General features: G+C 47.5%; 6 protein-coding genes across 6 annotated transcripts; 4 read left to right on the plus strand and 2 right to left on the minus strand.

Annotated features, from left to right (window-relative positions):
• Positions 1–2,310: 2,310 nt before the first annotated feature.
• Positions 2,311–3,800, plus strand: F4807DRAFT_150827 (uncharacterized protein). Its single transcript, XM_047993206.1, has 4 exons — positions 2,311–2,547; positions 2,615–3,131; positions 3,195–3,264; positions 3,420–3,800. The coding sequence occupies exons 1-4, from the start codon at positions 2,536–2,538 to the stop codon at positions 3,682–3,684; spliced, it is 864 nt and encodes a 287-aa protein (XP_047852920.1). The 5' UTR covers positions 2,311–2,535; the 3' UTR covers positions 3,685–3,800.
• Positions 3,801–5,934: 2,134 nt separating this feature from the next.
• F4807DRAFT_461729 (uncharacterized protein) lies at positions 5,935–6,711 on the plus strand (the record flags this gene model as incomplete). Its single annotated transcript, XM_048001722.1, has 1 exon — positions 5,935–6,711. One exon carries the CDS (start codon positions 5,935–5,937, stop codon positions 6,709–6,711), a length of 777 nt encoding a protein of 258 aa, XP_047852921.1.
• Positions 6,712–7,144: 433 nt separating this feature from the next.
• On the minus strand, positions 7,145–9,494 carry F4807DRAFT_150841 (uncharacterized protein). The gene is made up of 6 exons (XM_047993207.1): positions 9,267–9,494; positions 8,780–9,155; positions 8,498–8,718; positions 8,209–8,433; positions 7,866–8,134; positions 7,145–7,803 (listed from the first exon to the last, which is right to left on the minus strand). Exons 1-6 carry the CDS (start codon positions 9,401–9,403, stop codon positions 7,235–7,237), a joined length of 1,797 nt encoding a protein of 598 aa, XP_047852922.1. The 5' UTR covers positions 9,404–9,494; the 3' UTR covers positions 7,145–7,234.
• A 195-nt stretch (positions 9,495–9,689) lies between these two features.
• On the plus strand, positions 9,690–12,518 carry F4807DRAFT_431204 (major facilitator superfamily domain-containing protein). The gene is made up of 10 exons (XM_047998475.1): positions 9,690–10,012; positions 10,076–10,367; positions 10,425–10,501; positions 10,557–10,608; positions 10,661–10,835; positions 10,903–10,926; positions 10,999–11,070; positions 11,123–11,626; positions 11,683–11,843; positions 11,908–12,518. Exons 1-10 carry the CDS (start codon positions 10,008–10,010, stop codon positions 12,295–12,297), a joined length of 1,752 nt encoding a protein of 583 aa, XP_047852923.1. The 5' UTR covers positions 9,690–10,007; the 3' UTR covers positions 12,298–12,518.
• Positions 12,519–12,683: 165 nt separating this feature from the next.
• Positions 12,684–13,891, minus strand: F4807DRAFT_150883 (GroES-like protein). The gene has a single exon (XM_047993208.1). It carries the CDS (start codon positions 13,737–13,739, stop codon positions 12,723–12,725), a length of 1,017 nt encoding a protein of 338 aa, XP_047852924.1. The 5' UTR covers positions 13,740–13,891; the 3' UTR covers positions 12,684–12,722.
• Positions 13,892–16,436: 2,545 nt separating this feature from the next.
• F4807DRAFT_431208 (uncharacterized protein) lies at positions 16,437–21,206 on the plus strand. Its single transcript, XM_047998476.1, has 4 exons — positions 16,437–16,818; positions 17,037–18,812; positions 18,863–20,054; positions 20,187–21,206. The coding sequence occupies exons 2-4, from the start codon at positions 17,060–17,062 to the stop codon at positions 20,992–20,994; spliced, it is 3,753 nt and encodes a 1,250-aa protein (XP_047852925.1). The 5' UTR covers positions 16,437–16,818; positions 17,037–17,059; the 3' UTR covers positions 20,995–21,206.
• Positions 21,207–21,282: the final 76 nt, after the last annotated feature.

Here is a 21,282-nt window from a genome sequence, read left to right on the forward strand (position 1 = left end):
CGCCCCACCCCCCCCCCCACCCCCCCCCCCCCCCCCCCCCCCGCCCCCCCCCGCCCCCCCCCCCGCCCCCCCCCCCCCCGGTTGAAATTGATAGCACAGAGCCAACAACTAGACGTTTTTGGTATCCGATCCGCTCATCCCGATGCTACTATTTCTAGATCCTAGAACATCTGTTTCTAAGATCTTTCTATTTCGAAGATACGATTTAATACATCGCTTAACATTTAAGTGTTGACATAAAGACTATCCCGTAATTGGGAGCTGAAAATGCTCGCAGGTGAAAAAACCGGGTTGAAGCAAGGGGCAACTTCCAGCCTCCCCGAAACTTCGGCGGTTCAACTAGAAATGTTCTCGTCGGTTACTGATCTAGGAATATAAATGGAGCTGTACGGCGCAATCGCCATGGTGACAGGGTGGTTATCCTAGAGGTCTGGATTTAGCACAGCCCTTGCGGCTCAAAATCCTGCCCGTGGCTTTCTTCGCCCGGGACGGAGGCTTTATTTTTATGCCATGTGCATCTGTGTTCGGTGGAACTATCAAAAAATAGTTCACGTCAACTTGCTTTTTTCAATGACCAGTTTAATATGACAGATCATGGAAGTTATAGTTGGGGGCTTATTTTGTACGTACCTAGCTAGTTAACTTAGTGGTAGTCTCCTTTGCTGCGCTGTGGAGCGTGTATAAGGTAGCTATAGTGCTGACGTGAGATACTAAATCGGCCTGCAACTTCTCAATTTGATTCGTTGTGTCTCTTTACCATAGCAGTTGTATGCTCTCTGTAGGTAGTTAGTGTTGGCAGTTTTTGCCTGAGCAGTCCTTGTGGAGTATGTGCCTATTCAGCAAATATTTAATCGGATATTATTTCTTTCATTGGTTAAACTCTGAAAGGGGTTTCGGTTCTCAATGGGATGGGAATGGGAGGCTACCACGTGCTGCACGTGGTAGTATTGTGTTTCGCATGGATTCAAGGACAGGGAAGAAACCTCGAGGCGACTTACTTGGCGTGGATTGTACTACTGTAGCAGATGCAGTCTTTGTTGTGAGGTGTTGTAAGGTTGGGTATTAGACTTGAAACAGGTTTTATTAAGAGTCCTACGCTAGATATAAGCGATCTCGTACTGAATAAGCTCCGAGGCAAGCTCATGGTCTGATCATGTGTTTTTATACTCTACTCTTCAGCCCTATGGGACTCTACACAATACCGATAAGATGGCGCCAGCACTCCCCGTATTTTGGAAGACCATTGACGAAGATGTCCTAGTGCTTGCGTGGGAACGGTAAATTAATCTATTAACGCTACCTCTCTTCTACCGCATAAAAAACTTAGTATGTCAGCTCAGCTGGTCGAGGATATCTCTTTGGAATCGATCAATTTTACTGAAATAAATTGTTGGATGTTGTGCGTTTCATCAGTGCTACATTCTAGGACTCTGGAATAGTAGCACTACATGAGTATTGCCGGCTTGAACATATCCTGTCCCTGAGCAGGGGAAAGTAGCATTCATAGCAACTGTCATGGGAAAACGTATCTTTTTATGTACCTACTTCTGTAATCACGGTTATTATTTCTCTCAGCTTTTTTCAGCTGACATTCATTGCTCACCTAGATAGGTAGGTGCTTGACAGGTAATTATCGTTCAATTAATGTCCTCGCGAAGACCATTTATATGCGTGAACCCGTCTGCTTAAATATTCCCATATCGCTAGCCCCATTTGTTACCTATCTAAATACTATTGCTTTTACATTTTCATTAACACGAGAGGTTTTACACTTGAATACCTACCTAGCTTACATTTATTGATTAATACCTACCAAGGTAGGTAGGTAGGCTACTACGCAACCTATGATGCGGTAGGGATTCTCAGCTGCTCAGTTTAGCGCGCCTCTCGTCCGCTGTGGACTCGGAGATTGGAGATCGGAACCTTAGTGAATTAACTACTAGGGTTAGGATACTACCTCTGCCATGCCTCTTACCCGTTATACTTGGTGCGGTCACGACGGTGAATATGAAAAGCCATTGATCTCTGTTCTTAAGCTCGCAGTACTATCCGTAGGGCTTTGATACAAATATGCATGCGCGTATAGGCCAATCCATTATGTGTTACTCTCGAGGTCGTCCGGATTCGAAAGCGTTATGGTGCTCCTCTACCCAGGGTCGCATTGGTCACGGTGACCCTGGTCTGCTTCGACCCTGCCGGGTGGCATGTCCATGCACAGCTCTCGGTTCCGTGAAGAATTTATTACCAAAACGCTGGAGCTGCCTCCGGATTGGTTCACATTCGCAGATATTTATTACCTGGGGAGCAGGGGTTAATCCCATTTAGCTTAGATCCTTACCCGCTTATGATTCCACATCCCATTCATATGCTCTTGTGTTTTCCGCTAGATATCTCTGATACTTTTCTTCTCTGTCAGCACCGATCACGATCTTTCTAATCGTGACGTTTGCGTTCGGAAGTTGTGACCATTTGGAGAATTTTATACCATCCCAAGCCTAATGATACCCATTGTCGCCATTATATCTGTTGCTAATCATGCCCCCGAGAGTGAGTATCTAACCATCGCCGTATCTTGGTTTCCTCAGCCTGTAGTGGTATACTTACGATACTCCAGCACGATGAAGCACCTGAGTTGGCACCTCCCAATTTTCCGGAAGTCCATCTCCCACCTTCCGGACCAGAAGCCGTGTATGTGCCATTACATGCGCAAGCAACGCCCGTGAAACTGGAAGAGTCGACGAATCCGTCAACAATAAACGCGGCTTACGCTGCGCCTTTTGAAAATTCGTCTTCTTCGCCATATACATACGATCTTCAATCGGCATACGGCGCTGTACCTCCAACGGAGCAAGGAAAAGCACACAAGCGAATATTGGGATGCTCGATATTAGTGTTTACCCTATCTGTTATTATTGCGATTTTATCCGCAGCTGTGATTGGGCTAGCAGCTGGCACGGGTGTTGAAGCAAACAGGGCGAACGACGCTGAAGCGAGACTGGCTTCGATGACTAGTTCGCCGACGACTGTCACGGTGACTGCCCCGACCTCCACCTCTTCAGGCTTTAGCAATATCGATAAAGGATGCTCTACGAATTCTGCTTCAGTAACAGGGAGCACTTACACGTCTCAATGTAAGTATTTAAGATGGTATAAATATGATCCAGTAAAGCGATCGCTAATTATTTAATCTCAAGTCTTCGACCGACCAGCCTTCAAGATATATTGCAACAGCGACGCTCCGAATAATCCACTCTCATCCCTCTTGTATGTAATGCCGAGAGGACTTCTTATCTCCTTTGGCTTGTCTTGGGAGTTGAAACTTCCTAATCGAGCCGATCAAAGAGTTCTTGCTCTAGAGACATGCTTAAAACCCCTACAATATTTGCTAGATAAGTGCTTACTGACTCCCGTTATCGTAGTGTGGGTGATTTCGACGATTGCATCGACGCCTGCGCTTCTTACTCTTTCTACATCCCTTCGGATTTCTCCAATAACGCTACCTCTAATAATGCCACTTGTGCGGGGGTCAGCTTTATTCCAGCATGGACGAATCGCACATTCGCCGTAGAGGGAAATGCGCCGGGCAATTGTTATCTTAAACCGGGGCCGCAAAACGAGACAGCGTTGAATAACCCTAACATAGGTTCTGCGGTACATGCAGCGATTCTGGATACATCATCGTAACGACTCTTTCTGGTCTTTCTATGATTTACTATTACGAATTGGTTTAGGTACGAAGCGACATTTTGAAACGATACCATAGCGGGAGTTGGGTGTTTAGCGGCAGATTTCTGAGCGGATTTATTCGACGATACCAGGCACACACGGAGCGGGGGATCTACTACTCATCTAGCTTTGCGCTTTGAGGTTTTAGTAGGAGTTGAATGGGCGAATTTGGATCTAAAAAAGGGGTACATGATGCAAGCTAAGACGAATCACTTGGGCAGGTGTTTACTGTCAATGATGAAGGGTCAAGGGTACGCTATACTCATTGTCTGTTTGGGATGCAATAACATGGTATTGCAACCTTCTTTGCGGTCTATCCGGTTATTCAGCTGCCAGATACTTTACCGTTGCATCGGCGCTGACTGTTAGCGGGTTGTAAGCTGACTCGGTGGGTCTGCTCGTTCTGCGCCGCAGCCCAGCAGCGCGGGCAGTAGACTTGGATCATTTGACTGCTACTCTATCTGTCCAATTAGATTACTTTGACAAGGGATTTCCTGAGACACCGTCTCACAGCATCGTAGCTTGTTACGCGAATCTGTCACAAACGGTCCCGAACAGAGAATGCGATTAGGATCTAATGCGAAACCGATGGTCATGAAATTAGTAACAGGGGCGACGCCGAGTGTTCAAGTCCTATGATGTATACACTAAAGGTTGGAAGTATTCGATTTTATCAAGACCGAAGAGGGAACCGTGCTGTGCCACCGATATACCTACCGATAATCAGGGACATCGCCACCAGCCATTATTAAAATGAGGATTTCTCCCCTGAACGCCTAACTCTGCCACACGGGCGTAGGGACGATCCGTTTCTTGGCGCTTTCTACCAACCTTTAGACCCCGCATCGAATTTCTATCAACTTATCACACTCGCAGATATCAACAAGAAAGGCGCCCAAGTATGCCACCAGCACCGAATCCCGCCCCCTAACGGTCTAGATCGATCTCGCAGACGAATACAGAGGTTGAAGTATGGTCAATATCGCCAGACTGGGAGACCGACTTCTATAAAGCAATGAAAATCGATATCAAAGGTGCTTGAGGACTAGTAAGCATCTAGGGCTATTGCGTTCATTTGATGTCTTCACATTATCTAAGCTCCTCTGGAGCTGTGAGTATCTACAGGTTTATCGTATAGAAGGTTGAAGTGTTCCGTGTTTGCGCAGTCGGCAACACTATGGCCCAGCAAGAACCCCTTACATGCCGACCACGTTAGCCAACGTCATAGCACACATACCCTACGAAGAAGCTCCATCATCGTATAACGTACTTAGTAGGTTCTATCAACCTCAAGTATCGGAGCTCCGGGTAACAGCTTATAGAATGTGACTCTTTACCAGCTCTGGAATAATGAATAACTACTCCGAGAGAAATTTGGGTCGTTAGTTACAATAGCCTTTATAAATCTAGGCGTAAGTTATAAGCACCGTGACTAATTAGAAAACAAGCATATACTGGTATTATGCTAGATAAATTCTTAAAGCTATTAGCAATGACTACGATTGATAAGCGAGCGCCTTTTTAGAATACGAGAATAATCACACGTTGTTGCTGCAAGGGCTTCAAGCGCGCATCGGATAGCGGCTAGATCTCACGATAAGGCGCCTCTAGAAGTCGCCCCACCCAAGATTAAGCGAACCACCTCTAGCTTTCGCTTTGATGAGAACAGGTACGAGGACTCTAAATATGCGGACGAACATCACTAGGAATTTTCTAATCAATTGCTGTGAATTAGCTTTAGTGATGGCACTTTTACTGGATTCTATTGTATGAATTTTAAAGAAGAATACAGATGTCATCTAAGAATGAGAATAAAGAAACAAGAGGCGCCCGAGGTGAGACATTTATTGACGAAAGTCCCTTATTACCGTGTTGGTTCTATGTGCAAGCAAATATTTCACATTATCCGGGTATCGGATAGGGCCCTAAAGAACTGAAAACTACCCATAGTAAACCTCATTGGCAGTATGATCCTGGCTCCTTTCACTGTTATGGTGTTGTATTACTGGATTTTCCCCCTGAAGAGACTTTTGTTGGACGAAACTTTCAGTAGTAACAACCTTGGCATACCATCTCCTCACCGTTAAATATCACTCTGTACAGCAAGCTATGTTCAAAATTTCCTATATGCCTAGATCCCTTGATGTACCCTATTTCATTTTTATTCTATATTTTCATACAGCCTGGACCACGAAACATCAAGGCTACATGGAAAAACACGAGACCTCATATCCGAGAATCCAAAAGCAGGACATTGCGAATGAGAAAAAGGCGCAGGTTGTTCATAAACCACAATGGAGCGCCCTTCTCGAGCTCTTATCCAAGCGCCTTGACAAGGCTGCGATCGCAGTGAGAGATAGTGGCCGAGAAATGACTCCGGAGGAACACAATGCCTACTACCGTGCCATATTCGACGAAGTACGAGGCGAGGCGGCATCACGAGATGACATTCCAAACGCCATCATGGAGAAACCGGTCAAGGAGCTGACCCTAACATTTTATGGAAGATGGAATGACCCCGTGTGCCTTGGCTGTCTCGACTTCAACGATACCAACGATACAATTCACGTCGAGATTCATGCCAAGGAGGGTGAACCTGACGGTGTCACCAAAGATGATCTCATCCGCCGCATTTGTGAGGTCATCTATGGAGGACTCCATGTGTACAGAGAACCTAACAAAGAAGTTGGCATCATACTTAGCAACTTTGACTGGATGGGTACGGCGAAGATATGCAATTTAGTGGACAGTATATTGTACATAGGTTATAAGCCGGTAACTGAAGCTTCATCGGTAAAGGGAGAGAAGGATGGACTGGGGGGAAGGGGTGACGTTCTCAAAGAGAAGTATGAAGTTACATGGGATCCCAAGGCATTAGGACATGGAGCCTCAGCATACCAAGGTTACGACGATGATTACACGGAAAAGCTCATGGCGTTGAAAGGTTGGGATCCAGAGGATTGGAACTTAGCTATGACCTTCTAGGAGTAAACAAATGATATCCCGCCCTAGTCCGGATTACTGATATCTCCCTCGAATGCTAGTCTGCAAGGGGCTTTACATCAGCAATCATACATATCATTCGATTTGGGATAAACGTCTTTGAGTATGCTAAAGCGTGGCCCTAAGCATCTACGTACTATATGAGAGGAGGTAGACTTCGGTATACATGGATACTTCATAGATTGAGTTTTATGGGCCGATGTGATTTTTCCACTTTGGGAAATTCCTCCCATATCATTGGCTCAGTTATGCAGTGGGTAACCATAGCTTTCGTCCATTGGCCACTTGGGACTTATCCCTGCTATTGTCTTAATCCAAGTCCCTGAGTCTGAATGGAATCATCCATTTCGTAGAAATTGATCTGCATTTACCTAGGTATATTCGGGGTTTATGCACCGACATTTCGAGAAGAGAGTTGGAACTACCTATTTAGGATATAGGGAAAACCTTTGGCGGGTTGAGAGCTCCATTAATGTAGCCCTTGAAGCCTTACGTGCCCATGCACTTATTTCCAAAATCCGTTCCATGTGTCAGAGAACCAAGGATCGCCCACAAACATCATAGGCGACGTGAATATACCGCCTGGGAGAGGAACTTCTCGACGCGCTGTACTCTCTGCATCCATAGAGTCGAGGTCATTTTGCCATGCCTCTCTCAATTTCCGGAATACAAGGAGGCCCCAATTATGCGTCTGGTCTTCGCTGCCGTCTCTTGAAGCTAAGGTCGCTGATGCTTTCAAATATTCAAGTATAGCGATCATCTTGTCGCATGTCGAAAGTAAGTCAATACTTGTTCGAACGGCGGCTCGATCCCATGCGGGATCTTGAATGGTTGTGATCCTTTGGAGACAGTTCATGACACGGACAACTTGTGGGTAGCTGGTGAAAGGCATGCTTTCTAATAAAGAGATAGGCAGCTCGAAAAATGCGTCAAGGAACGCTTGAATCGATACAAGACAATTCTGGTAGACCTCAAAACGTCGCATATCTGGCTCATTCCAAGATGCGAGGGGTTTACTTATCGCGGATTCGCTGATTAAAACTTCTGTATAATGGTAAAACATTGAGGTTATCGCTAGAATACACGCGTCAGTGAAAAGGGCAATTGATGATGCTTAACTTTTTGATATAGCTTACGATGATTCCTAGCAGCAGTAGTAAACTTCTCCCGCCTGGATATTTCGTGTAGTTGCGATCGTAGAGCGGATAGATAGAGAGCTGGGAGATTACCACCACCACTGGTTTGGGATTCATCATGTATTTGGTTTATAATCAGCTGCATCTTTACTAGCGCGATTAGAGTCTCATCTTGAGATACTGTGCTTTCCTGGGCGAGACTTGAAAGGCAGCTGTCAAGATGAGAAGACCAACGGAGGCCAGGGGCATGTTTAAAGATGTTAGATACCCTGTCATGTATCAGACTCCTGAGGTAGGTACGGTATAATATACGAATGGAAATAAAGGCTAAGGAGAGACTGACCTAGAAGTAAGAAAAAACGCGCCTAACACAGCCCGTTGCACATCGTGAGTCGGCGTTCCGAAGAGGTTGGATATTCGCGAATCGTTATCCTTGCCAAGGCCACAGAACATCGGTGCGTTTTCAGGCTGTGGCATATGAAGACCTAGATCGCAGACCAAGGTAGCGATAAGTTGTGAGAATAATGTCCAGAATGGCTTGTCTTTTTCTCTTCGTTGTCGCTGTGACCTGGTCACATTGGGAGTTAGGATTAAGTCACAGGATTGTAGTACCCTAGATGAGAAGCACTAACCAACCTACAAGGGCAAGGAGTCCTAGTAGAAGATCCAGGCTCTTTTCTCTATTAACGACAACCTTCTGGACTACGATGTTTCTTGCTTGGTCACTAAGAGAGAGCCGTTCTTTGTGCGAAGCTTGCGCTATACACATAATATTCAGCCATAGGAAAGGGTATGCCTCTCTAAGCTGCTGAGATGTCACATGCGGGGGTATATACACGAATGGGAAGAACCCCTATTAATGGTTAAGTCAGTGCTGCGATAACTTGCATCTTGCGACTTGGGGGTCTACTTGCTATGGTATCTTCGCGAAATCTTTTCAGCAACTCCTCAGCTTCTGAGGGGGTTGGCTCATCAAGGTAGGAAGAACTTGACTCCAGCGTTTTCCCCCTGCAGATCAAGGTTGGCCCCCCAAGGTTCTCGGTAAGTGTTGCCGGTGTCGAGGAGGCGATGGGTAGACTCTCCGCGTTAGATTCACTTTGGTCTTGCTCTCCGGGTTTATCTAATTCATTTATCATCCCCTTGCTTCTGGCACGCTGCTGGGCCTCCAGGCGCAACACAAGTTCATCGAGTTTCTCTTCAAGTCTAGATGTTCTAGAAGTCTGGCGACGCTTTGCGGTGCGACACCCAACAGAAATCGATGCTACGCACTGCTTTTTGAGACGGCAACATCTAAGATGCATCAGAGATTGTCGCCAAGGGTCATATAATACGATAGTAAGACCAATAGATCTTCTCAATAAAGACCCAAATGACTGAGTCAAAATGAAATATTCAACCCACCTTTCGCAAGTGGCGTCGTCGGTCCGATAAATGCATTTGCATTTTACTCGAGCACAGTTCGCGCAAGCTCGGTTCCCAGGGATAGAGGAGGACCTAGATTGAGGTCTAGAAGTATTCAAATGCGACTCTGTCTCCATGTTTCTGGAAGCTATTTTGCTTAGACCTAATGATCATTAGATTGGTAGAAATGCGCAGGATAGTTGCGGCGGGCGGAAACGGGATTCCAAGAGTTGGCGCACTCATTCATCAATCATCCAGGCGGCGGAACAGGGATATAAAAACAACCCGCCTCCGCCGGACACGGAGATAAGACCTGTTCGTCCGGGATCTGCCAGCTGAGCGACGGCGGTTGTAAGACACTGTCTTTGAACATATTATTAGAGTGCTGATCTCACTCAAATTATCATCATACATTCAAGATAGAGGCGCGATATTTGCGATAATCTACGCCGCCATCATTTTCTCGTCTCGTAATTATATCTCTAGTACTGACTGATAGTAACGTTATGGAGTCTCTTCGCCGGCCGAAGTTGGACTTAGCTTGCATCCACAAATTGTGTCAACAAGTATTATTAATTGATAGTTAATGATGGCGATCATCTGTGATATAAAACATCTCTGTAGAGACACTTTTGCCAGCTCCTTATAGTTAATGGCCGCCCAGACGGTCGGTTGGATGCGACCAAAGCTTAGACAACCGTAGAGCATCTGAATATACCTATATCCAAGTCTATTTCAGCTATGAGGTATGAATCACGGAATACTCCAATTATTTATAATCTGGTTTCTATACTCACATCAAGTTTTAGTAGCAACACCACCACTTCGTATTCGAAAACCGACGTTGTCGAGGTGCAGACACATGTAACGAACGATGAACAAGGGAGCGAGAAGCTGTCAGGAATTGAGAAGGATCATGGAAGTGAAAAGGAGTTGATACACTCCCTTGAATATGCGGAAATACCAGAATCCCCAAAACCCGGCAAAGCGTCTGAGCAAGAAAATCCTCAATATGTTACAGGAGCAAAGCTGGTCTCTATCGTCGTTAGCATCTGCCTGGCTGCCTTTTTGATGCTCTTGGATACATCCATAGTTAGCACGGTAAGTATCATGTTTCATGACACCCCGATATAACCTTCACTGACTAAGTTACCCCAGGCTATCCCAGCTATTTCAGATGAGTTCCACTCTCTTCAAGATATTGGCTGGTACTCAGCGGCCTATAACCTTGGATCGTATGGTCCATCAAACCCTTAATATCCATGGCCTGAAAACTGACTCGAAGTACAGAGCCTCGTTCCAGCCTTTAACAGGTAAAATTTACAACTGTTTTAGCCTCAAGGTCAGCCTGCACATGCTCCTTCTTCTAGTATATTCCCTCTAACACTGACTAGTGGACATTCATCACTTTCTTCGCCATCTTCGAGATAGGCTCTGCATTATGCGGCGCTGCGCAATCATCTATCATGCTCATTGTCGGCCGTGCCGTAGCTGGAGCTGGAGCATCAGGTCTACTTAGTGGTGCTATCATCATAATATCTTGCTGTGTACCTCTTCATAGGCGTCCGCGTGAGTTCTCTGCTCTCTATACCTACCATTGTACTGGAGCTAGACTAATATGCTTTGCGACGTACAGCATTAATCGGCCTAGTCCAGGGGGGTGAGTTGATCTTAACCTTAACTGTACCCAGGAGAACTTGAGCAGCAAATATTGACTATATCGTCCCAACAGTTGCTCAGCTAGGTACCGTTATTGCACCTCTCATAGGAGGTGCCTTCACTTCCGGCTACACATGGAGATGGAGTAAGCTACCCCTTTACTCCATGTACATAGTTTGGAGCTAATCGCGCCCTAGGTTTCTACATCAATCTCCCAATCGGTGCTATAGTTGCCATACCGATTCTGTGCCTTCATATCCCTGATCAGATGGGTAAACGGCCGGCTTTGAAGGTTCTGTCTAAGATCCATCACCATCTGGATCTGATAGGGTTTGCCTTGCTTGCCCCTGCAGTTATTCAGCTCCTTCTTGCTCTCGAATACGGCGGAAACCAGTTTGCATGGAATTCATCCCAAGTTATCGGTCTATTCATTGGCGCCTTTGCGACTCTAACTGTTTGGGTCTTCTGGAACAACTATAAAGGCGACGACGGTCTCATCCCCTTTTCCATTTTGAAAAGAAGAGTCGTCTGGGCAAGCGCATTAAATAACGCCTTCCAGATGTCGACCCTCTTCGGCACGTCGTACTGGCTCCCTATTTATTTCCAAGCAATCAAAGGCGTGAGTGCCATACTGAGTGGTGTGTATCTCTTACCCACCATTCTCGGCCAGTTAGTGTTCGCTGTTTTGGCTGGAGTTCTAGGTGAGTTACTATATCGGGAGGATATTTTGATTGATAATACTAATGGTATTATCCAGTATCCAGAGTGGGCTACATACCACCGTTCTCTATTTACGCTGGTGTTCTTATGTCAATCGGTTGTGGTTTATTTTCTTTGTTCCGACCGGATACGTCAACTAGAAAATGGGTTGGATTTCAAATCATTGCTAGCTGTGGTCGTGGCGCTGGTTTACAAATGGTTTGTTTCCTACTTCTACTACCCATCGACCTTTACTGTACCTAGTAACTGACCAGACGTTTAGCCTATCGTTGCTGTCCAGAATGCTGTAAGCCAAAAAGACTTGTCGCCTGCTATGGCATTACTCCTATGGGCACAATACATCGGGCCCACGATCTTCCTAACATTATACAACACACTCTTCAACGCGAGTCTCAAGTCTCTGCTACCAAAGCAAGCCCCAAATGTCGATGCACAGGCTGTCCTATCTGCCGGCGCAAGACATTTCCGAGATGTTGTCGATCCTCGGGACCTCTACAATGTCTTAATTGCATATTCGGACAGTTTGGATAGAGTCTTCTACCTAGTCGCTAGTGCGGGCGTGGGGGCTTTTCTTGCTGCATGGGGTATGGGTTGGCGGGATACCAGAAAGAACGTGAAGGAAATCAACCAGAATAAAACTGCTGAGCCTTGAATATCAAATAAAACTCAAGAGCATCCGAGATTAGGACGATAATATTAATTGGAAGTATTGTAACAAGAGTTGTATGATTTGTAGCGATAAGTTAGTTCCATAGTCAGCATCGAGACCCCCTAGCCCTTTTTCAGCCCCGCGAACTGCCGCGAGAAATTCTAAAAATTAAGGGGAAAATCGCAAAAAATGCAGCTCTGGGAGAATACATCTCGATCTCGAGCTTGGAAGGCTCGAATGCTAGCTATTACACTACAGCAGTTTAAATATCTACGCGTCCATCCGATACGAAGACTGCGTAAATTTATTAGATACCTATTGTACATCAAAAAGTCCCCTCAACTTACATAAAAAATCGGACCGGGCTATGTAGGTACTAACTAAGCCACCTTCAGTGGGTTCAGAAGGTCCGCCAGGGCGCTTGGACCTTACAGCGTAACGACTAGTTTCTGAGCCGACACGCCGCCGGATTTTCCTTTGTCCAACGCAACTTGGACGTGCTCTAGGCCATGCCCGACAACTAAAGGCTTCGGGAGACATTGATATTTCTTCTGGGACAGGGCTGCCGGGAGGAATTGATCGAAAATCAGAGGCCCTACTTCGTTATCCCTGAGCGTGCCTGCAAATACCATCTTGGCCTGAACGCCCTCTGGGACGTTAGTGGGATTCACCGCACACGCTACAAATTTGTTGCCCTGGCTTTGCCTGACCACTTTAAAAACAATCTTCTCTGAACCTTGGTGGATGACAAAACCACCCGCACATGTCTTGCCCTTGAAGGCTTCTATGAGGTCTTGGGTAATGGTCGGACTGTGGTAATCGAAGACACGCGCTGCGCCAAGTTGCTTACAGTAGTCGAAGTTCTTGGGCGACGATGTCGTGTATACCTCGTAGCCAGAAGCCACAGCTAATTGGATAGCGTTGGTCCCGACACTGGAGGCGCCCGCCCAGATCAACAATGTCTTGCCGTTCGGCTTCGGATTAAGACTCGGGTGGTCGAGCGCCAGGAAGTCCTTCTGATATAGGGCACATGCTGCTGTGGCTATTCCAAGAGGCACGACGGAGGCTTCAGCAAAGCCTAGATCATCGGGGATCGGCGTAACAGTCTTGACTTCGAGGGCGGCATAGTTCTGGAAGCCGCCGAATCGAGGTTTGAACCCACCCGCAAGACCAACCACACGGTCGCCGACCTTAAACTTGCTGACGTTGGGACCAACCTCGACTACTGTGCCGGCAATGTCTGTACCTCCAATGTATGGATACTGGATCCAGTTGAACAGATCGTTTCCCAAGAGCTGGATGTACCAGTCCATAGGGTTGACGGCAGCGGCGGCTACTTTGACGATGATTTCTCCATCTCCAGCAGTTGGATACGGTGAGGAGTCAATCTTTAGCGGGTACGCTTTGGGCTCAGAGAGGGAGGCGGCTTTGTTGACAGGGGCCATCTTGAAGCTGGTTTTTGTTGATGCCTATGATGGCAGTTGAAATTGCAATTTTGAAGTTAAGGAAAGCGAATATTCAAGTGTCTAAGATGTGGTAATTTGAAGCCTATGCTGATGAATTCAGTTTCTAGACTACCTACATGCTATTTTATACCAAGTCATTGATGTTATTGTTACAGCATGATTTTCCTACGTAGTTGCTGAAGCGGTGACATAAATAGCCCGGCGGGACCGGACGATGAACCTTGATATACCATTTCAAGTCGACAAGCATCATAGCAAGATCATTCCATCATCCTACTCAATAGCAAATTCTTACCTAGGTAAAGATACCTAAATACCGGAAAAAAACAATCATTATATCCGACCGGGGCCGTCACATCGCTTACATCCGATAATCTCCGTCTCTTGCGGGAATTCAAGTTTTAACTCCCACGATGAACAAATACGGTCAAGTAAAGTTGTAATGAAAATCGGACTACCGACGGGGATCGTCGGATCTTATGTCCCATCCCGACGCGGAACCGGGAGGAATCAGTTGATCTTTAGTGGCTAGTCCCGCTCTCGTCGAAACTATTCGGCCTATCACCCTAGCCGTCGTGATGATGCCTATAACTACGTAACGTTCGCATTATGAATAGGACAAGAAGAAATAAGGTTGAAATTTTGCAAGTAGATGCATGGTATACATTTGTAAGAGATCTCTACGTCACCAGAAGTGTTGATGTAATCTTGAAAGCCGCCCTTTTAGGTGATGCGGATTTTGCATACCAAGATTCAATTACAAACCAGGTAGGTCAATTTTCACTATTATGGGCAACCTAATATCGTATATGGACATCATTCTATTTGTATTGGGGATACAATATAATTAATAGGGACAATCTTGTTGACATACAATGGCATCGTGGCTCCGACCCGGAGGTCATCTTCGAGTGAATGACTCATAAATTTTCGCAATGAAAATTATCAGTGTCACATACCAACATACTGGGTATGCTAGCTACTCAAAAGGCATACTCTCTGATTTTGCTCGATATTGTAGATTAACTTGGTTGTTCATTAATGCAGGAAATAGGTATAAATTATGAGATACATTCCAGGTTACCTGATGGGTTGCGGATTAGAACTTGCAATTGGTAACAGCAATGGAAATGCATGAACATCTACCTTCGACACATATTTTATCAGATGTGAAATGGAATGAGCATGGTGCGATGAACCAGAAGAATCCGTAGAAAAGACCTTGGAAGTGTTGCTGGGGGGTAAGGGGCCTATGGAACGGTATTAAAAACCAATAGCTCTTGCTGCTCCCCGTCCTCTTTCTAGTCCCAGCCGACAGAGAAAACGTGAGATGGATACAACACGGACTCACCTACATATAACTTCTCATTTTATGATCGACATGTGGCAAGCTTGATCTGATTTGCGCCCTATACTGAGGCATCACCACAACCTTGCAGGGACAAAACTAGATAGTTTCGCTTAGGTTGAACTGTATTGACTGCGTCAAGCATCTTAGATGGTGATAATAGTTGATGAATCTACCGATGTTTCTAGCAAGTTGTTGCCTTTATTCAAGCCCTTGGACGCGAAATATATTCGCTCCATAGGTACCCCCGAAACTCACGTTATCAATTCCCCATACTACACGAGTTCCAATCCAGACAACCCGAACCGATTGATACATACCTATTATAACAGTACCGAGTATAAAAGGGGAACTAATGAGCGGTATCACATGTGAGAAGCTGTAGCTTTCAATAAATTATCTGCGATTATTAAGACTCAACAAGAAGACCTGTATATGCCTATGTATGGTTAATATACTCATCCCATCCCCCTTGCCATATATCTATTATGGCGCGACTGAAGCAAGCAAAGTCTATAAAAGCCACCTCCAGTCACTTAATCATTTATCCCCCTTTTCCCACACAACAGCAATCTTCTTTAACCAAAGCATGAGATTATTTGTTTGATTATATCTCATGATTCAGGCGGATATGTTATAAACCGTAGCAAAAAGTAGGTCTTTCAATAGGTACCTACTTAGGTATTTGACCGTAGGTATGATATCTATACTTGAGTGAATTTGCTTGCCGTGTTGTTAGCTTGTAAGCAAGAAGCTCTAGCTCCTTTCCGCATTTCAATATTGTGAGATTCACCCCATTGCCCTACTTGCATAACTCTATGATGGCATCAACAATACGCTTGAGTTGGCTCATCTGGAATATAAATGCTTCGGTGTTCGACCAAGCTATGTTTGTCTTGCTTTAGTTTGAAAAGAGTTACTTACTCAAGCATGTAGTTGTGATTTAGTTCGCTAATAGTCAATTCTGATTGGACACAACTTCTCTTTCAAGTATGGGCAACTCAGTGGAGGCGCCGCCAGTTAGGTGGGCAGGAATACAAGGATAAATCTGCCGTACAGTGTCGTCTAACGCCTCAACTAGGTAAGTTCGTCTTCCACAATTTTACGTATTACTCCTCACTCAACTTTCTAGAAAAGTCTTGAAAAGATAATATATATGCAATGACACATCCTATGCTACTAGAGTCTTCAACTATCAGCCTAGCAGCAGTTGGCGGTGTGGATTAGGACGGTCCGGTCATGGCCGCACAGTAGAACGGATCTGAGAATATACACCGTCAAGAGCCGTTGCAGTAGTATGCGAGCGAAGGACCAATGATAATCTTTTCAGCAGTCTTTTCTCCCCACCTTTCTTGACGAACGCCCTGCTCGTCAATCTAAGGGCGCGGCTCCACATTCATTACATGGTTGGATGGTCCGTTTCGGCGATGGTCAGCAAAGGCCGGAGCCAACTTTTGGCTGCTTGTCGTGATAGCAAGACCGAGCAAGATATACGATGACTCTTCCTTCGCTTCTCCCGCTTAGCGATCTTCATCGTCTTGCGTCCGGCCTTAGCGACAAGCGGAGCAGTGTATGCAAATCATATCGTATATGGACATTACACGTTACAATAACACCCGCATATTGAGCCCAGTCAATGAGGGAGAGCGCTTGTCGCGTGCTTTAGTTTCGTTTTCCCGTTCGTCACCTTGCTTACTCGAACCTTAAGAAGTTAGTCGATATTTCCATTATATCCTTCCCCGGACTATTTTCCCCGTCTTTAATAGAAACGAATCCCCTTCTTAATCATCAGCCGGTCCTCTCCTGTTCCTTATATGCTTCCCACCCTATCCGAGATCGCGGGTTGAAGCCGTAACGGGTGTTACAACTAAAACTGGCGCCCTTTCCTTTTCAACTTACTGTTACGCCCTAATTGTAAACCACTCTAGGTAGTAGATAACGCCCTTTCACAATGACGACCATCGACGAGCTCCAAGAGATGGAGTTCGTCAACTGGGAGGCTGCCGTAGTTGGCACCTCCCTTGATCCTGTGACAACATCAGAGGGCGCAGCCGGTACCTTCGATTCTGTCGCCGCATCATCGGAGCAGCCAAACATGGATCTCATGTTCGGAGACGTTGATGGCGACGACTGGTCATACTGGGCCCTCGAACATTTCGAGTCTACTCAAATGCCACAGGATATCGACATGTCGGCTCTCCCAGAACCGGAACCTGCGGCAAACTCGCAGATGTACTGGGAGACACCGGAGGCCCCTTGTACCCATTGCGCTGTCGGAGGCTACCAATGCAAGAGAATCCGTGAAGGTAAATATAAAGGTTACTGTACGAGCTGCGTTGCCCTTCGATGCGAGTGTAGCTTTGGGCCCCTAGACAATAACCTGACTGCCGAGGCGGGTGCGACTTTTCCCGCGAACCCCTGGCCGATCATGGGCGACAGACCGGCGACTTCTATTCTCCACGAAGATGAGTTGACTACCATGGTCACTTCAGCTCCGCCTGCTCATTGCCTGTTTTCCGCCTCGGAAAATAGACAGTCACCGCCAAAGCCCCAGACTATGCCGAAGATTGGCGCTCGGTTTTCCCGGGAGTCAGTCAAGATTCTCAAGAATTGGGTTGTAACACATAGCAGACATCCGTATCCCACCGAGGAGGAAAAGGAGGGCCTACAAAAGATCACCGGCCTTAGCAAGACACAGATTACCAACTGGCTAGCGAATGCTCGCCGCCGGGGCAAGATTCAGCCAACTAGAGCGACATCACCCCACGTCGGTCGAGGATACGCCCAGGCCATCGATATTCCACAGCGGAGAGGCACACCGGGACTTCTTGAAAACATGAACCCCTTGCAGCGTTGGGCCAATTCGCCGCCAGAGAACGAACCGGCGTCTGTCGCAGCTATCGCCAGAGCCGTCTCGGATTCTTCTAACTCGTACTCACAAACCTCCGGATCTGGTCGAAACAGTCCGTACGTCTCCAATTACTCGGACGATGGGTCTAGCAAGTCGTTGTGCAACCAGTCGTCTGCTAGCAGTCTTGGTACTTCTCATTCAAGCGGTGGCTCTTTCGCATCCGCGTACTCGAGCAAGTCACATGGCTCTTTTGGGTCCTTGCCATCATTCGTCCGGACTCGAGGGCGACGTCGCCGCCGTCGAGCTCCACCTAAGCGAGCTGACGAAAGCCTAAGCCAGCCGCTCAAAACTTTCCAGTGCACATTCTGCACCGAAACTTTTAGGACTAAACATGACTGGCAGCGGCACGAGAAGTCGCTGCACCTTTCTCTCGAGCGGTGGATATGTTCCCCCGACGGGCCACGGTTTGTGAATCCAGATAATGGACTGATGAGCTGTGTCTTCTGCGGCGAGGTGAACCCTGATGACGCTCACGCCGAATCCCACAACTTTTCCGGATGTACCGAACGAACGCAGGAAGAAAGGACATTCTACAGGAAAGACCATCTCCGACAACACCTCAAACTTGTGCACAATGTGAAGTTCTTGCCGTGGGCGATGGATAGATGGCGAGTGGCCTCTCCCGAGATCCGATCGCGATGTGGTTTCTGCGGCGTCGTGCTCGATAGCTGGACGATCAGAGTGGACCACCTGGCCGAACACTTCAAGACGGGAAACACTATGGCTGACTGGAAGGGTGACTGGGGTTTTGAAGCACCCGTTCTTGAGATGGTGGAAAACTCCATCCCACCCTGTGAGAGACTAGAATACTTCTCTCCCCAATAGAATTCTAACCGATGGCAGATTTAATTCACGACGAGAGAAACACGCCGCTACCTTATAGGGCTGGCAGTGGCCCGCTGGCGACACCGACCAATGCTTACGAACTTCTCAAAATAGAGCTCCAGCACTGGATATCGAATTTCGCGGCGGAAAACGGAAGGAGGCCGACCGACGCTGAGATACAGGTGGAGGCTTGCAGTATTATTTTTGGCTGCGAGACGCAATTGAGGCCCAATCACTGGGAGACTTCTTCGTGGCTGCGAGATCTTGTCGTATCTGCGGAAGAACAGGCTCGGACCGCTGCCTTCCGGCCGATTCGGAACCCATTAGACAAGCGAGTAACCTCGCTACGTATCAATGGCAAGGAGGATATCTTCGAAGCTTGCGAATTCGAGCAGCAGATGCAGGATTTTGTGAAGGCTAAGCAGCTATTAGGTCTAACTGCTATGGACCACGAGCTTCAGGTCGAAGCATGCCGCATCATCAGTAGGATGGAGGAGAAGTCCAGCAGCACCTCTGAAGACGTGGCAAATTGGATGCTTCGCTTGATATACGCCTCTCCGAAGTGGCTTGAAAATTTCAAGACACGAGCGTCTTTACCGCGCACCGAAGACTTGGAGGATGTTAATACAAGGTCGAAAGATCCCAAGACTATAGATTCGACCATCCACAACTACAGTAGATTAGAGCGAGAGCTCGCGGAGTACCTCCAAGTGCAGAGGTCGATGGGCATTGAACCCGGAGACGCCGACCTGCAGAGACAGGCCCGTATCATTATCTACGATACAGACGACGGATGGAATCAGACAGCAGCCGATGACTTAGATTGGCTTTCTCGTTTCAGACAGAGACACCCTCCTAACCAGACGCCGCCTACCACATCGACATCGAGCGGTTCTCCGATCAGTTACCGACAACAATCAAAGCCATCTCCTCCAAACCAGACTGTAGTGAGGGACTCGCAATACGTCGGACCTCTATTTGATAACCTACCGCCATTCCGTGATCAGCCCGGGCCCGGACTCCATAGCAGCATCAACAACTCTTCTATCAAAACAGGTCCTTTCTTCCTCAACGACACAAACTGCTACCGCCGCCTGGCCCAGGGCCTCAGCCGCTTCGTAGCGTCGACCATGTCCCCCAACAACCCGAACCGCCACGTGCCCACCGACGAGGAAATCCAGTACCAAGCGCGATGGCTAATCTACGATGAGTGAGTCTGATCCCCTTTAACCCCTAACCCCCCCTAATCTTCCTAACCCCTTCTACCCTTCACTCAATATCCACCATCTATCTATCCATAACCGCACACACCCCACCGCTAACCCCCCACCCCCTCCCACAGCGACGACCCCTGGAACCAAACCGCAGCAGATAACTTCGAATGGCTGCAACGCTTCAAACGCGACGCCGGCATCCTGCCCCCCTCAAGCGGGCCCGGCCTCGGCTCCGCCGAAAACATCGCCTGGGCGCCCAGCGCCGGCGGGACCGGCTTCGCGCCTCCCTTCGTCGCGCCCAACCCAAGCTTACCCATCGAACCGCTCTCCGCCTCGCCCACAGTCTTTCTCCGCGAAAACGCGAAGCCGTTCGGGCCCTCGGCGGGCGCGGCGAACCGGTTTCTGCAGAGCTTCGCGCGACGGTATCCGGCGCCCGCGAAGGTGTTCTGCTCGCGCGAGCTCGAGGGCGGGTTGACGGCTTACGTGCGTCGGGAGATGTCTAGGACGGGGGGAGGGGGGTTTCCGAGTGATGAGGCGCTGCGCGAGAGGGCGCGGCAGATCATGGCTATGCAGAGGACGAGCTGCGATGACCCTGTGTTGTTGGAGAGGTTTAAGGCTAGTGTTAGGGCGGCGGGGACGTTTGATGAGCCGCTTGCTAGTGTGCCGGAAGCTGGGGTTGGAGATGGTGTTGGAGCTTCGACGGGCCCGATGACGCCGGGTGTGGCGGCGGATCTGGCGACTGTTGCTGGCGTCTCGTGTGACGGGGGGGCGGATCCCGTGCTAGCGCTGTCGGGAGACATGGACGTGGATTTCCACTTCACGGAGCAGGAGATGAATGACTTGCTCCAGGATGTGAGTCCTGATTTAGGCGGTGCATCGCTGAGCCCCGCGAACGACGGCATGACTGGTGTTTCCGGGACCGGGTTTGGGCAATAATCGAAAAATAGTAATGACACTGGTAGCTTTGGGAACGGCCGTTTCTTCTTTTCTTATTCTCTTGGCACATTAGATACCATTTGGGAGCAATAGCAGTTGATTCTTTTAGGATTGGTTAAGATAGGGGTAAGATTAGGCGTAGGGGAATTGCATTTTGAAATTGAATTCACAACTCTTGATAATCCAAAAAATTGAGAAGTATCGTAAGCAACTACTATCCTATACTTAAATGACAACTAGGAGTGACATACCTTTGAATGGTAACGGATTTTTGGTGGACTCTCCCGT

The sequence above is a fragment of the Annulohypoxylon truncatum genome (assembly GCF_022578515.1).
Source record: "Annulohypoxylon truncatum strain CBS 140777 unplaced genomic scaffold F4807scaffold_22, whole genome shotgun sequence".
NCBI classification, from domain to species: Eukaryota; Fungi; Ascomycota; class Sordariomycetes; order Xylariales; family Hypoxylaceae; genus Annulohypoxylon; species Annulohypoxylon truncatum.